The following is a 16,909-nucleotide window of genomic DNA, read 5'->3' as shown; positions in this document are numbered from 1 at the left end:
TGATGTTGGAGGAGAAAAGGATCAAGCACGTTAAATTTCAACTGTCCAATCCTTTTGTTCTCAGAGATATAGGCAGCCTCCACCCTCACTTTCCATTCAAAACATAAAAATAATTGGTTAATGGCAGGAATGTAATTTTTTATCAGATTTTTTTGCGCAATGCAAATGAAGAGCTGGCAGTATGAGAATCGTTCATAAGTATAAATATATGTTAGTAAAAGGTACATCCAATATTGTGAACTTCTCATGCCCTATCACAAGTGATTCAAAATAAAATTGTAGAAAACTAAACTTGCCAATAATGACATTGAAAAACAGGAAAGCTGCCTGCCCATAAAATAATGCAACACAGTGCGATATTTAGGAGCCAGGACACCAGGGATTTCTCCAGCCCTGTAAATAAGTGTGTAATAATACGTGTTATGTTTTAGCACAAAGGCCTCTAGTTTTAGTCACTGACTGGGCTATTCAGAGACATGGTGGTACACAAACCACAAAGTTTAGGATTAATTTCAGCCTTTAAAAGCAATGCCTTATTCTGTACACCACACAAAGATAAGTCAAATACAGGATTTTATTGGAAACATTTTGATTGACGCTAATATTTTTTTCAGCTTTTTTAGCCACAATCATCGTGTTCCTGCAGTTACACAAAGACATGCTGCGAAATGTACGACTTGATTCACGTCAAAGGCCAAGTTCACACTTAGATTGCAATGCTGACTTTTCTTGTTTAATAGATCACTGCTAGAACACGTTTTGTAGGGTTTTGCTTTAGGTAATTTTATTGTAATCCATTTATAAAAGTACAGTATCAGCTGTAATCCATTTTGATCCATCATTCTCAGCTTTGTCACATTGCTGTCCCTGTGATCAGGTCATTCTCATGTCTCTTTTAGGGATCGACCGATATCGTTTTTTTAGGACCGATACCGATAATCGGAGGAGGTTAGGGCCAATAGCCGATAACTTATACCGATATTCCGGTGTAAGTTATCGGCTATTTATCCCCCCTCGACACCGCTGCAGGTCATTGATTTAAAGCGGGCGCTTTAAATCAATGCACTGCAGTGGCTTTTGCGGTGCCATAGGCCGCCGCCGCCACCATTCGCTTCTCTCCCGTACCTGTCAGGGTGGTCCAGGCCATCCATCCTTCCTGTAGTGTCTGGGGGCATTCCGGGTGGAGGGTGAACCGGTCCGGGCTGTCCTTCTCCGGGGGTCATCTTCTCCACTCCGGGCAGGCTCCGGCCTAGTACGCTGCATAGACGCCGCTGCGCAGTGACGCCAGTGCGCAGCGACGCACCTGACGTCACAGCGTAGCGGCGTCTATGCAGCGTACTAGGCCGGAGCCTGCCCGGAGTGGAGAGGAGGACCCCCGGAGAAGGACAGCCCGTACCGGTTCACCCGGAATGGCGCCGGACACTACAGGACGGAAGGATGGATGGCCCGGACCACCCCCATTACGGGTAAGTTTTTATTTTTTTATTGACTCGGAGGGTGGGGGAGGGGCCCGACCGGTATAGCGGTATGGGGAAAAATCCATACCGGTATACCGCCCAGCACTACGGTGGGGGTGCGACGCGGTGGGTGGGGGGGCCATCGCGGTGCGGTGCGGCTGGTCGGGGGGCAGTCGCGGTGCGGTGGGGCGGTGCGGGGGGCGGGGCATTATCAGCAAGGTAATTGCCGATACCGATAATGACCAAAATCGAGATTATCGGCCGATAATAACGGCCATACCGATAATCGGTCGATCCCTAATCTCTTTCCATCATACTCCATCCAGATTAACATAATTCATCTCTAGAATCATAAAACAAATTGTATAAGGCTGTGTCTACTTTATCAGAGATCTATCGTCTGACCCCACACGGAGGGGTGATATGCCTATTCCAAGAGTCCCCCAGGTGAGCGCATACCACACGGGTTAAAGTGGGCATATACACCAACGAAATCACACGAGGCGCTGTCCTCTCCTTGTTTTCTCTCTTCTTCTTTTAAAATGACATACACGACTGAACCAAAAATGGACCCCATTAGAATTCAGTGAGGTCTGTCATGCACCATCACCATGGTTTCCACTATAACAGAAAACTATGATGACAGTATGAACAGAGACTAATTTAATGGTAAAAATGGCTACAAATGCACCAAATTTATGAAGATGCATAAAAGGTATGATTAAGCTGGTGCAACATCGTAGACCTTATTTCACATATGTAGTCCCTCCCAGAATGAAACAAGTGAGGGATAATAAAAAGAGAAAAAGGAGAAGAAAAAAAAAAGCAGCCAGAGCAAGAACACTGTAAAAAAACTGGGATAACACTATACTGGTACGCTAGTTCCTTTCTGTGACTACAATTTCACTAGGAGTCTAGGCAGACAGCCGTGCAGGACACGCAGATAACCTGTTATTAGGGCAACCAAATCTCTTCCTCTCTGCACTTGGAAATCCCACAATGAGCTGCCACAATGCATTATTTCATGGGCTGACAAAGGATGCATTCAGTCTGACTGGTTAAATGTAAGAGGTCAATGACAGTACACCTTGCAGAGCTAAAAATGGAAACTTATTTCAGACTAGGAGCGATAAAAATGTATGACAAAAAAAACAGTGTTCACTAAAATTGACAAACATTAAGTAATACAATTAAAAGTATTTCTTAAAAATAGGATATATAAAAATAAATAAATATTGTGAAGTATCATTACTTCAGAATCCTAATACAGAATAACCTCTTTAAAGCTGCAATAGAATCTATGGAAATATGAAGCATGATCACTCGGGGGCGGGGCTATGACATCACAAGCTCCCAGCGCCGGCTCCAGCGTTCAGAACAGTTTGTTCCAAAAGCTGAGCAGAGGAGTACCCCTTTAAGCATGCTATACAGGGCTTATATAATGTACCCCTTTAAAAGCAGAGAAAAATAGAAAAAGTGCAAGTGCATGAATAGTAAACAGTAAGGAAGTAGCTAGGATCATGGATGGGCGTATCTGCATAGCACAAGAAAGTATCTCATGAGATGCATATTGCACCAACCCAATAGCCTATATAACCACAACTACACCATGTATTGGGAGTAGGACCCAAAGTAAATAGCAGTGCATTTAAATAGCAAATCATGTAAAAAAGAAAAAAAAAAAAAAACACAACGTAAGAAATTCCCAAAGTGGGGAGAAGAAAGCATGCAAACTATATCCACCAAAGATGGTATGACCCCAACCCCAGTTACCCACCACACCTCCAACGCGTTTCACCTCACAGGCTTTGTCCTATCAAGTGGCTTGAGCGATGTAAGGGGAGAGTCAATGAACTATTGCTGGATTGTTTGGAGCCAGGTAGCCAGTTTACCAAGACTAAAACCTAACTGGCTCCTGGGGAGGTCACCTAGCTACAAAAGTCTACAGTATTTTGGAAACACTGGGAACACTAGAAGAAAGAGCAGAGTGACAAAAGAAAAAAAAAAAGAAAAAAAAAAAAAAGCCAAATTCCCAATTCTACTGCGCCAAATGTCACCTAACGGATATTTGAGGTTTCCTACCAAAGGATGCCAATAAATTAGAATATTAAGTAGATGGGTACATAAGGACTTGAATGCCAGCCAGCATCATGCTAAATGTGTAATAAATGCAAGGGAACAGCAGATTGCACTAGTAAATGTCATGCATTTTTATATCCCTAAAGAATCCAAGATAAAGCTGCCCAGCCTTTTACTGTCAAGGTAGCGCTGACAAAGATCCCATGAGGGACCAACTTCTACCTTCATCAAGACATGGAATGAATTAGCATTATCCTCCCAATCTGATCCAGCTTTGTCTTTCTTTATTAAAGTACATCCATTATAAAATGTGACATACCATTAGATCTAAGGGAGAGGTACACTTTGGGTACACTTCTGCATCTAATAAAAATGTGGCTATTCACTGACATTAAAGGGGTTCTCCACTGGAAAACTTTTTTTTAAATCAACTGGTGCCAGAAAGTTAAACAGATTTGTAAATTACTTCTATTAAAAAATCTTAATCCTTCCAGTACTTATCAATGATTATGATATGAGTATGATTGAGGATGATTCATAGGAAGTTCTTTTCTTTTTGAATTTAATTTCTTTCTGACCACAGTGCTCTCTGCTGACACCATATAAACTTTTGGTATATCAGAGAGAAGTGTATGCTTAGCACGCTCTCTCCCAGTTCTGTGTCACATGACCAAGACATTATGTAAGTCTATAAGTTCGCTTACATAGACAACTATGAGTTCCTGCTCAATCTAGTGACCCCAACCAATAAAATTTTTTGGCATGTTTCCACTACAAGTACACTTTATAGACAAGTACACTTTATGGGTACGGTCAAACATCACAGTCTTATAATAATAAATATAGGGGCTCCCTGTGCATAGGGTACACGTGGTCACTTGAGTGCTCCGTACTCAAACAATGCATTCAATAAACAAGGAGAGTGCGACACACGTTTTAAATGCAGCTTTGATTTTTCTTTATGTATATATCCAGCAAATATACAATTTTCAAAAATATTCACCCATGTGCACAAATAAATCAGTAGCGTCCAGCGGGAGACATCTTTCAGCTCATCAGGTTTTCTTAACTTTTATAACCTGTGTACGGCCATCTCCTACACCAGCAGGTGAGTAAGTCCATGCAACGTTTCGAAGGAAACACCTTCTTTGTCCAGCATGATGTGAAAATTGTTGAAAATAGTATATTTGCTGGATATATACATAAAGAAAAATCAAAGCTGCATTTAAAACGTGTGTCGCACTCTCCTTGTTTACGGTCAAACATGACTGAAATGCAGCAGAATTGTTGAGGATTTTGGCTTCCAGATTATCATTAATTAGGAAAATACGCAACAAATTTAAGTCCCATGTGAGTATATCCTAAAAATAAAATTAAAAAAAAGACACATTGGAAAATTAGAAAATGGATTTTAATTTTTTTTTTAACAATAAAGTATATTTTTATTTATTTAAGTTTAACCAAAAAACTAGTTAACAACAGGAGTACAATGACGGTCATGATATTAAGACACAATGGGGGATATTTATCAAAGGATTTAGACTGGTTTTTCCTCTGTAAATTTGTCGCACAGAAAGTCGCAGTCTAAATATGTGTGACTTTTCTGCGACTTTTCCTTTAGAAGATTTCTAGAACATGAGGCATTCTAGTCTATTTTAGACAGAAATATGAATTGATGCTGAATTTATCAAAAGTGACTTTTCAGCGACAAGTCGCATTGGCTGAAAGCACTCTGAAATGTCAGACCATGCTGGAGAAGGTTTAAATACAGTCTAAAGCATAGATCCCGAAGTCCATGCACAGAATTTATGAAGAGCCGTGCGCCTTTTGATAAATTAGGCGCACAATAGACCAGCCTAACCCTCTGTAGTTTGGTCTATATTGATGCGGGACATCTTTGATAAATCTCCCCCAAGGAATCACAGAAGAGCAGTAGCAACTCAAAAAACAAGAATAACAGTTATCTTGGATAAGGATGTCCATCATTGAGAAACCAAATAAGGGTATTAGGTTCATCAATAAAGAATACTTTTGTGGGATTCCCGCTGAGTAATGGATGATCTTTTAATTCATCTGTGGACTCTCTCTATTGCTGTTTGCTAGATAAGTCATGATTCAACAGTTTAGAAAACGGGTTGGTAGAAACATTAGTCATGAAACTACTCTTCCGTATCATGGTTTGGAGAACAGCAGAATACATTTACAGTGTGTGGACCATGGAATAATGTTAACAGTTTGCCTAGAAATAAAACACATTTTGGAAAAGTTTTGTATAGAGAGCATTTTAACACCTGGGTGTGACAATCGTAACTTGAAGTTACTCGCAGTTTAAAGAGTAAAGACTGACTATTTTTTCAGGTAGACTTAGAAATTCCTGTGTAAAGTATATATTTTTACATGGAGAATAGACAGTCAATGTGATCTGATTAGAGAAAGGGGCCTGAACAGAGCATGTTCCTCCCAAGACTCCAGAGGAGATAAGGAGAAAGAAAAAAGAGGCACAATGGAGTTAATCCAAAAAGAGATGACTAAACTTTTATATGTGAACCTAAGGTCACCTAGCTGAGTTTTACAAGAAAGTACAACACTTATGGGGGTTATCAGGAAAAATGTGGAGGGTGGATGAAGTCTGTGTCCCCATACTCAGGTCACCAGAAGTGTAGAAATCAGAAGCACAATGTGGGGGAGAAACTAAAAAAGGCAATGACACCAGAACATTGAATTTTGAAATCCTACTCTTATCTGATACCGCTACATGATCATGAATTTGGTAATGTTCTGAAAACCCGTCCTCTTCAGTTAACAAACAGCCAGCTGCATTATTCAGCACTAAAAGTATTGTTAGCCAAGGATCCACAAACTACATGTATGGTCCAAGGAAGGGAGTTTGTATAAGAGATCAAATAAAAGGCCAGTTATAACTTTATTGCTAATCAAAGTATATTAAAAGCTATGTCCTTCTTAAAAAAAAAACTAATTTATAGTACTGTTCCAATACTATTTGCAGCTTTGCAAACAATGTCCATTAATACATCCTACCATTTTGGGTCTACAGCTTCTATGTAGACAACATCCAAACCTTGTACAATCTGTTCCTGCAGTCTACTCCATTCTCGTAGCTGACAGTTCTCTTTCCTGACTTCCCCATACACATGAACGTTCGGCACGGTTTATTCTCCACTCTGGCTTAAACATATACGATACGTTATGTGTCAGATGAGGATTCCTATATAGCATGTTCAAAAATACATTTTTGTGATCATATCACACAGACGAGAGCAAGGTATGAAACCACCGATTAGTTCAAGGCAATAGATATCTGTTCCTTATATTCGTGAGAAATCCACGTGATCGCCCTTGCAGATATCACAAGGCACAACATGACTTATTGCCTACAATCTGTAAACCACTTTTCGGATGTTACCACATCTGGGAACACGATATCTGGCCTATGACAAAAGCTGCAGAAATATCTAAGTGGACTGAGGGAAAAACACACCTAATAAAATATAAGATGGTGGCATTTTACTTGCCAGGAGACCAAATATAAATCCTTGTTGAAAACATCAACTAACTAAAGACTAGTAAACATTTCCAAGAAAACGTCTTTGGGGTATCCCTATATACTGTCTGCAGCACGTTCTGCTAACCAGAGCCAAGTCCCCGGTGAATACCCTCATTGTCTAGCTAAGCTAAGCTCTTCAAGATGTATTCTATAGGACAGACACATGCTATGAATTACATTAATAACTTATTTGCACCTAATAAATTGCCCATTATTTAGCTGTTTGTTCAATTCCCTATACCCTATGACTTTAAGTATACCAAAAGTAATGATACTGGGATGCTACAGATCAGGACCTGTAGCATGGAGCCAACTTGCTTATGCATCCTGAATTTTCATAAAATTTACATAGATAAACTAATAAAAATGGGGCCAGTACAACATTTCAGATCAGGATTAGGGAGCAATAAAATGAAACCATAAACTATATATCATTATAATTACCAACATCCAGCATAAAAGATTTGACAGATTTTTGAAAGTAGGTAACTTTCTTATGGCCAATAAATGGATGGCCAGCTTAAGATCAGCAAACTAATCAAGACTTCTGAAACAGTCATGACAGTCCAGATGGAGCCAAGATGAGGAAACCAATAGGGCAGACACAAATGGGCACTTGCACATTGTATGCTCAGCTGAATCCACACTCATCACAGCTTGACTCACTGTAGAAATACATAATATTGATCTTTATCATAAATGGATGTCAGTAAGAACCGACAATTTCCTGATTGCTTACCAGACCATGAAGAAATCAAGCATTGGCCGCAGTCTAGCAGGTCTTTAAGAAAGAACTATATACAGATATCCCATCCATCAGGCTTCTTCCACAGCTTGACTAACACTGTAAGAAATGCTCAGTGAGCCCTGCAATCGCTGGCAATAAATGTGTGTACTTAAGATGTCACTCAATAGGGTATATGAAGCCCCCTGTGCTACATTCTGCTCAGTGGCATACCTTGAAGATGGCAATGCAAAATCTGTTACAGTACCCCAGCTATAACGCTTCAGGATAGGGAGACCTAATGGGCTCTCGTGCAAATGCACCCACTGCCTCCCTATAGTTATGCCCCTGATTCAGCTATTGCAATGTATAAAACTTTGACTCCTTTCCATTGTATCCTTGCTTTATGAATCAAAGTAAGTGCCATTAACAAGCAATGCACTAAAAATAAAATAGCATGCACATTATTAAAGGCCCTGTTCATTAAATCAGAAAAAAAACAGGATTGCTTTCCTCAAAAAGAGAGTGCCAAACCTGTGGCCATAGATCTATCTGTAAATTTTTCTAAAAAGAAAATAAAAAGAAACTAAACATTAAAGCAAGTTAAAGCATAAGCTACTATTATACTAAAGTAGTCTGGCAGAATAAAATAAAAATGGAGGGGCAAAATGGGTTAAAAAAAATTAAAAAAGCCATACTTACCATAGCAATCCCTTGTTGTTGGTGTTGTTCCAACCCTAGTAAGTCTATGGTGATGTCCACTCCTGGTCATGATCTTGCCACACATAAAATGCCCACTTAACCAATCACTGAATAAAGCAATGAACCAATCCCCTCCCCCACACCCCCACCCCCCATAGCCAGTGATAGGCCGAGTTGGCGCTTTTTGCTTGTCGAGTCAGGGATCAGCAAGTGGAGATCAGTGGGAACCTAGCAGATCAAGATTGCATGGGAAGGATATCTTTGCATCTATGGTCAACCTTAGAGCTGACAGAAGAGACTTTATATTGTGTCCATTCACTATGAAGAATGACAAATCTGTTCTGACTTAAAATTTAGTACCCTCTTTATTAAACAGATACCTGGGAAGCTTGAGATACATTGGGCTAATAATAAGTGTCTGTACCGTTCTGATGTAAAGATCCCAGTCAATGTGACATGAAGCAATTTTACCCACCATTGATCTTGTCTTGTTTCTCTTGCGGCGCACAGCAAGATGTCATTTTATGTAAAGCCTACAATAACACTTCTATTTGCAAGAAAGATGCTCTGTATTAAAGGCTTCACACATACAGCCTGTTATCTAAGACATCCTAGCTTCCAATGAATTCTACTACTTCTAGATTGTACTTGGCAGCCATTGTAATGGAGGCCAATGTTTGTAATGTGTAATGCAGCACAGGCACGATCACCGAGTACACTTGCTTGGTGAAGGTAAACATTTCTCAAGAAGTTGTGTTTTTACAGCAAATTCTCAGAAGGGATGATAATCATTTATAGATAGATTCCGGACTTTGTAATCTTCTAGCAGCCAACTTGTCAAACACATGTAAGGAGGAAGAAGACAAGAACAATATTCCTTACAGGAAGACTGAATACACTGCCCTATAATTATATTTATTTGGTGCTACGGTTTTCTTCTTAGATGTCTGGAGAATCATAATACGTGAACTTACAACAAACTAAACAGAGTTACTAAGCTATAGACATGATGACAGTAGAACACTACAGCCTATCTGACTGAGACTGAGAAACTGGACTTGAGCACAAGCTGTTCACACTGCTATCTATATGATATAATATCCCCCACATCTAACCCAGCTACTATATGTATCCTGAAAGTTCTATGTCCACAGGATAGGGGATTTGTTTTAGATCACGGGGGGTCCGAGCGCTGGGGCCCCTCGCGATCTCCTGTATGGAGCCCCTGCTCTCCCCTGGAGTGGCACGTCAGGACCCCCGCCCCTCCATATATCTTTATGGGAGAGCCTATTTTTGGCCCTCTCATAGAGATATATGGCTATACACATTAAACAAATGTCAGCTGAACCCAACAATTTCAGATGGCCAAGTCAACCATAAAATGTCAATTGTGTCAAGGATCTCCTTTTGGACTCTTTTGAGCTTTTTTTTTTTTTATTTATTTTTAAGAAGAAAGAGAGGGAAAAAAGGGGAAGGGGGAAAGGTAGAAAAGGATGGAGTGGGAAAGAAAGGAGTACAGATGTTATATTATTGATGTTTAAATTTTAGCCATTTGTTCCAGGATCTAGAACATTTTCGTAATTGGTTTGTATCTAAGGCAATGAATCGTTCCATATTGTAATTAAATTCAACTGCGTACAGGAGGTATTGAATAGCAGCTACTTCCGTGCTTTTCTATCTAGCCGCAATTGTTATTGCTGTTGTCAAGAGATGGACTGCAATGGTAATGTCTGATATTGGGATTTCAGCAAGACCCAAGTGGAGGAGCGCAACCTCGGATCTACTTTTGGACTCTTTCGAGCTTTTGAGGATCATGTCTCTCCCCTTCTTTTCTTTCATGTTTTTAAGAAAGATAAGCCATCACTCAAAGCATCTTATCTGAAAATGATTTCAAGATCCAGATTATATTACAATCATTTGTAGTTTTATGTATATGATCACCTTAGCATTTAGATTGTCAGCAGATCCCTTCATATTTATTTGATAATCACCAGAAGAACAGCAAAACTACATAAAAATTGCAAAGATAATGAAGGTGCTCGCAGATATGAGCCCAGGTGCGAAGCTCAAGTAATCAAAAGTCAGTAGCACATAGGTATTCAAAAAAGTGAAAAAGTGTTTATTCCATTTCCAGTGCAAAAAGGCATCGTGAGGGTGCTGAAACGTAGCACGAATCTTAGCACGAAAGTCCGCACCTGTGTGATGCGGACTTCTTGGAATTTTCCATATTTATTTGGATATGCCAATGGGTTACAGATAAATATTTCATGTCTATGGCCATCTTAAGGAGTTTTCCAGGACTTATTGATAGCCTATCCTTAGGAGAGACCAGTATCCGATCCTGGTGCCCCTGCTGATCAGCAGCAGCAAAGCTTGCATGAGTGCCACCGCCCCTTCAATCAGCTCACTGGCCATTAAAGTAAAAAATTTAAAAAAGGCCTCTTTCCCTTTTTCTTATACCACCTTTCAAACCTATTATTTTTGGTTATTTGGAGGATTACTTTGTAGTTATACTGTGGTATTCAGTAATTGGTTGGACTCAGTTCCTTGCTGTTAGAGATGAGCGAACTTACATAAAATTCGATTCGTCACGAACTTCTCGGCTCGGCAGTTGATGACTGATCCTGCATAAATGAGTTCAACTTTCAGGTGCTCCCGTTGGCTGGAAAAGGTGGATACAGTCCTAGGAGACTCTTTCCAAGGACTGTATCCACCTTTTCCAGCCCAACGGAGCACCTGAAGGCTGAACTAATTTATGCACGAAAAGTCATCAACTGCCGAGCCGAGAAGTTCATGATGAATAGAATTTACTGTAAATTCACTCATCTCTACTTGCTGTATATGCCTAATGAGATACCGGTCGATGTTGTTCATGGATTGGTTTTACAACATTTCTTCCTTAAGCCAACGAGCAATTTACTGTAATTCGTAGATCAATCTGTAAGTGTAGATTGTACCTCTCTTTGGTTCGGATTCGGTTGTACTTTTGCACGTTTGTCGTTGCACATATGCTGGACTACTTGATGTTCTTATTTTTTTTTTTTTTTTGTATCAATAAAGGATTTTAATAAATAAAAAAATTTAAATTAAAATTTAAAAAGGAAGTCCATTCTATAGAAATTATTAGAAAAAAAGTTAGGGGACCCGTAGTATATTTCTAGGTGTGTTGGCTATCTGGGTCCTGGGGTTTGTTCAGTCTTGTGCTACACAAATGATAAAAAGTATGATTCAAAAAAAGAAATATGCTTGCAACTAATAAGATATCAGAAGCAGTAACAGGACACATAGTATCACTGCAAGACTAAACCAGTTGTGAGATGTCCAATGCCCAGTTCAGCAATGTTCCTAAGCATCTTAAGGTTTCTTTTAGAAGGCACAACAGAATTGAAAGCTGCCAAGTGGTTTTAGCCTAACAAGAGTTTGTAGTTTCAGTATGGCCACATCAATATTGGGAGAGTCTTCTATTGTTTGACTTCAATATACCCAACTACCACTGTATATCATGCTTTGTATGTTCTTCCCAACGTAAAGACTAGACACTTATTAAACATTCCCTATAAACCAGACACTTGCACCATACAATACTATGGTTGTAAAACATACAGAACCTTAGAAACAAGGCACTAATAAAAGTGAATAGTTTGAAGAACTCAAGGCAAACACACCCGAAGCTTAAGCAAGCCCTCCTAGACAGCTGCTCACAATAAGCAATATCCACTTCATACAGTCACAAGACAGATGTTTGGCATCACCCTTACAAAAAGTTTCTCTATCTTGACAAACCATTGTAGCAGAAAAGCCTTACATATTCAAACAAATCTGCAGCAAGATTAACAGTGTCAAAGGTGGGTGGTTTTAACTAAGCCCTGGAGCAACATCCCAAAGGGACATGTGTCATGACTGCTGCGTCATTGAAGTACAGGCGGGAACAGAAACATACAAGATTTCTCCTCTCGCCTCATATGAACTGGGATAAGATGAAGACAAAGCATTCCCCTACAGCCACATTAGAGAATAACTGGAGTAGAGGGCATGCATTGTCTGCAGGAAATAACATATATCCAAGCTTACATCTAAACAGTAAGAATGTAATGGAAAAACATTATACCAGACGATAATGGTTGGTCCAGTATGTATCATGCAAGGTACTCACCCTCACTGGAGGGCTCCGTGCTTGTATCCTCTGAGGTCCTCCTTGGGTACTCTGTGCATCATTTGTGCCACAGTTAGTGGTAACGTTACCTTGTGCTCTTAATGCATTTGTGCTATTCCCAGTGCTTGGCCCTGGTTTCCGGGGCCTCTGTTTGATTCCATCCAAGAGTCTCACCAGTAGGATATTGCTAGGAAGCTCATCCACCCCACATTCCACCAGCGTCCTGCACTCTGGGCAGCGCAATTCACTACGGGAACTTACAATCCCCTGTAGACATCGTTTGCAAAAGGTGTGCTGACACGGCAAGACTTTAGCAGAGGCATCGAGTCTCTCCAGACACACGGGGCATTCTAAAAGGTCCAACAAAGCTGATTCATCCATGCTTTTCTCAGCACTGTTTTGCAAGGAGACAAGCATTTGTAAAGATTTGCAGTCCGTTGTCACAACTCCAGGACGATTATGTGATATCCATGCCTCAAATCGTCACCTTTAACAAGACGGAAGGAAAAATAAACATAAACACATGTTTTAGTCATATAGAACGCTTAGATAAATAATCATCACGTCTTAAAGTAATTATAGAGGGATAGGATTCTGGGTCTGTGTTTTGCTGTCGGCTCTGCTACAACATTGTATAAATATAAAGTTAAAGGGGTACACCAGTGGAAAAACATTTTTGTAAATGAACTGGTGCCAGAAAGTTAAACAGATTTGTAAATAACTTCTATTAAAAAATCTTAATCCTTTTAGTACTTTTTAGCAGCTGTATGCTACAGAGGAAATTCCTTACTTTTTGAATTTCTTTTTTGTGTTGTCAGCAGTGCTCTCTGCTGACACCTTTGTCCGTGTCAGGAACTGTCCAGAGTAGCATAGGTTTGCTATGGGGATTTTCTACTGCTCTGGACTGTTCCTGATACGGGCATCAGGAGTCAGCAGAGAGCACTGTGGACACACAAAAAAATAAATAAATAAATATTTTCCTCTGTAGTATACAGCTGCTAAAAAGTACTGAAAGGATTGAGATTTTTTTTTTTATAGAAGTCATTTACAAATCTGTTTAACTTTCTGGCAACAGTTAATTTAAATAACAAAAGTTTTCCACCAGAGTGCCCCTTTAAAGAGTATCCGTCAGCTCTCCTGACCTGAATATTTCAGTACATACTTGTATTCTTCATGAAATAACAATTCTGTATTCTGCATTGTGTTGTTTCTTTGTTATTCCTCCTAGAAATTAATGAATAAATGTCCCTGGTCAAAGGGGTGTGCCTGTAGAGAGTTTGACCCTGTCAGCACTGACTGGGTAATGACAGAGTGAATATGGACATGCCTCCAAACTGGTAACACCTAGCTGTCAATTTATGCATAAATCTCTAGTGGAAATAGGACAAAATGTACAGATCTAAGGAAAAATTTTCTAGAATTGTTACATTACGGGGAATACAATTATTTACTAAAATAGACATGTTAAGAGAACCGACAGATCCTCTTTAAAGTAGAACAGTTACTTTCTGATCTGGAGATTTAGAGGTCTCGCTGGACAAAATCAGCATGATTCAGCAAAATAAAATTTTACATGTTCTTCCAGAAATTACTTCTTTTATTGTTCTGACTTCCCTCTGTGCTTTATAGTATTTCTATATATGACCTTGCAATTACTTATTTTCATTGCTTTTGGACAGGGCATGGCCCAACTCTCTGCCTTGGCCTCAACTGCACCATTGTTTTGTATGTTAGGAAATTAATATATATTTGTGGCTTTTTTAACATTTCAACCACAATTTTTACATAAAAACAAATGCTGGGATTATGTTAAAGCCGTGAAGCTTTTTATATGAGCTGATTTCACTAGTAATTGGGGTTGGGTTCACATTTGCACCATGGATTCAGTTTATAATGGCTCTATGACAAATTCATTTTATAAGGGATACAAATTTACACTTAGGGAACCTGTTATTTTTAATAGGCCCATTGCGGTTCTGGTATTTTTTGAAGACATGACAAGCATAACACACTGCCAGAAAATTAGAGGAAGGCTTGACCAAAACCCAAATGTACACATTGTGTGAATAGGGCCTACAACATAAAGCATGGGAAGGCAATAAACTAAAATATCAAAGTGTAACTCAAGACTTCTCTCAAAAGACTATCATACTGCCAAATGCACATTGAACGTTGCAGAACCACAGATCGGGAATGTTGTTCTCCTATCAGATGTGATGTTCTGCTAGAAATGTGACCTGCAATCCGTGGGCCCATCAGGTCAGCTACTAAAAAGATATTTCAATAATTTCACCTTCCCATTTCATAGGAGTCAGCTCATCTGATCGGTTTTATTGTGTGCAATATAAAAGTGGCCATGCATGGCTGGAACAGACTACCCTAGAGTCATGCTATGAAAATGTGACAAGCAGCTGTAAATGCTGATAAATGGAGGAGATCACTGAATGCGGTATTATATTCTGAGGGGGAGCTGGATGATGTGCACATGCTTAAAGGGGTACTCTGGTGAAAACCTTTTGTCTTTTAAATCAACTGGGGGCAGAAAGTTAAACATATTTGTAAATTACTTCTATTAAAAAATCTTAATCCTTCCTGTACTTAGCTGCTGAATACTACAGAGGAAATTCTTTTCTTTTTGGAATGCTCTCTGATGACATCACGACCACAGTTCTCTCTGCTGACGTTATTATAATAATAATAATAATGCTTTATTTATTGTTGTCCTTGGTGGGATTTGAACCCAAGTCCCCAGCACTGCAAGGCAGCAGTGCTAACCACTGAGCCACCATGCTGCCCTTAGCATGCATCTGCTATGCATGGTTGCTAAAATGGACAGAGATGTTAGCAGAGAGCACTGTGTTCGTGATGTCATCATTGCTCCAAAAAGAAAGGAATTTCCTCTGTAGCATTCAGCAGCTAATAAGTACTGGAAGGATTAAGATTTTTTAATAGAAGTAATTTATAAATATGTTTAACTTTCTGCCACCAGTTGATTTAAAAGAAAAAAGGTTTTCACCAGAGTACCCCTTTAAAGCTGTATTATTATGTTCAGAACATGGTGGAAGAATAGCAAAGCAGCATACTATACACTTACTAAAATTACTAAGCAAATCATAAAGAAGTCTACAAACATTTCTTACAGATGATGGTCAGGTGACATCCCCATACTGCAAACATATTTCACCTGTTTAAACCTCAAAGCAAGATAAAACTTGTCTGTACCACCATGTCAAGTCTTCTCTCTGTTTTGGGCCAGGAATTTAGCCATTATGCCATTTTAGTTCTCACAGGATGAGAGATTATTGTAATGAAGTGTTTATTAAGATTAGTAATTTTCGTCACAGTTTTTTCTGACAAAACCTTGACTAAAGCTAAATGCAAACTAAGTTATGATGACAAACTATAACTAAAATCTTTCACCATTTAAGTCAACTCACTAAAAGTAGATTAAAATGTTAGGCAGAGAAGATTTGGGAAGAGATCCCATCAGAATGAACTTTGTCTATATTCAATGTTCAAACCTTAATACTAAAAGTGATAACAGGTTAATAGCAATATACTTCAGGAGTATAAAAACAGTTTGCCTTGTTTAAGCATTTCTCTAGAATTTGCATTACTGTTTAACTAAAATTCAACTAAGTCTACTGTAGATTTAGTCGACTAAAATCTTATGACAGCCAACTAAAAATAAAACAATATTGATGACTAAAATATGACAAACTAAATTTACGGTAGGTTTAGTCAAAAAGAAAATACTAATTTGTATGTGATCATCTTTTACACACAGCCTGGTTAAGATACAGTCTTACTCTTTCTATCCTCATGGAGAACAATGATGAAAATAAATGCTAGGTTATTTCCATAGTGCATTTGTAAATATCTATGATTAGCAACAATGGCTTGATTCAGCCACTCCATCCAATATTTAAGAGAGATAACAAACATCTGATGTGGCTAAAGATGCATCTCGGAAGCCTCCTCAGATCCAGATCCAAGCAATCTGTCAACCAACAGGGATTTCCAGCAGACATCTTTAACCCTTTCCCAATGCCTTCCAAAAGAACAGTCTCAATTTGGCCGAATAAAATTCAATGTTGGGCTTCCCCAACACACATTAGAAACATGATATACTCCAATCCTGAGGATGCCCAGTTAGGCTGAGCTACACTTTTGGATCGACACTGTAGGAGACACTCACTAAGCTAACCACTGGCTGAGATGGAACACTG

At 39.2% G+C, this 16,909-nt stretch overlaps 1 protein-coding gene across 2 annotated transcripts in view; it reads right to left on the bottom strand.

Annotated features, from left to right (window-relative positions):
- SH3RF1 (SH3 domain containing ring finger 1) overlaps nucleotides 1-16,909 on the bottom strand; it is a 180,752-nt gene that overhangs the window by 146,719 nt on the left and 17,124 nt on the right. For both annotated transcript variants that reach the window (XM_056560968.1, XM_056560974.1), the window contains exon 2: nucleotides 12,681-13,167. In XM_056560968.1, the coding sequence (XP_056416943.1) occupies nucleotides 12,681-13,097 (417 nt within the window). In that variant the 5' untranslated portion in view covers nucleotides 13,098-13,167. The remainder of the gene's footprint in view (nucleotides 1-12,680; nucleotides 13,168-16,909) is intronic.

Source organism: Hyla sarda, chromosome 1 (assembly GCF_029499605.1).
Source record: "Hyla sarda isolate aHylSar1 chromosome 1, aHylSar1.hap1, whole genome shotgun sequence".
Taxonomy (NCBI): domain Eukaryota; kingdom Metazoa; phylum Chordata; class Amphibia; order Anura; family Hylidae; genus Hyla; species Hyla sarda.
The sequence above is the reverse complement of the archived record's forward strand: the minus strand, read 5'-3'. Positions and strand labels throughout refer to the sequence as shown.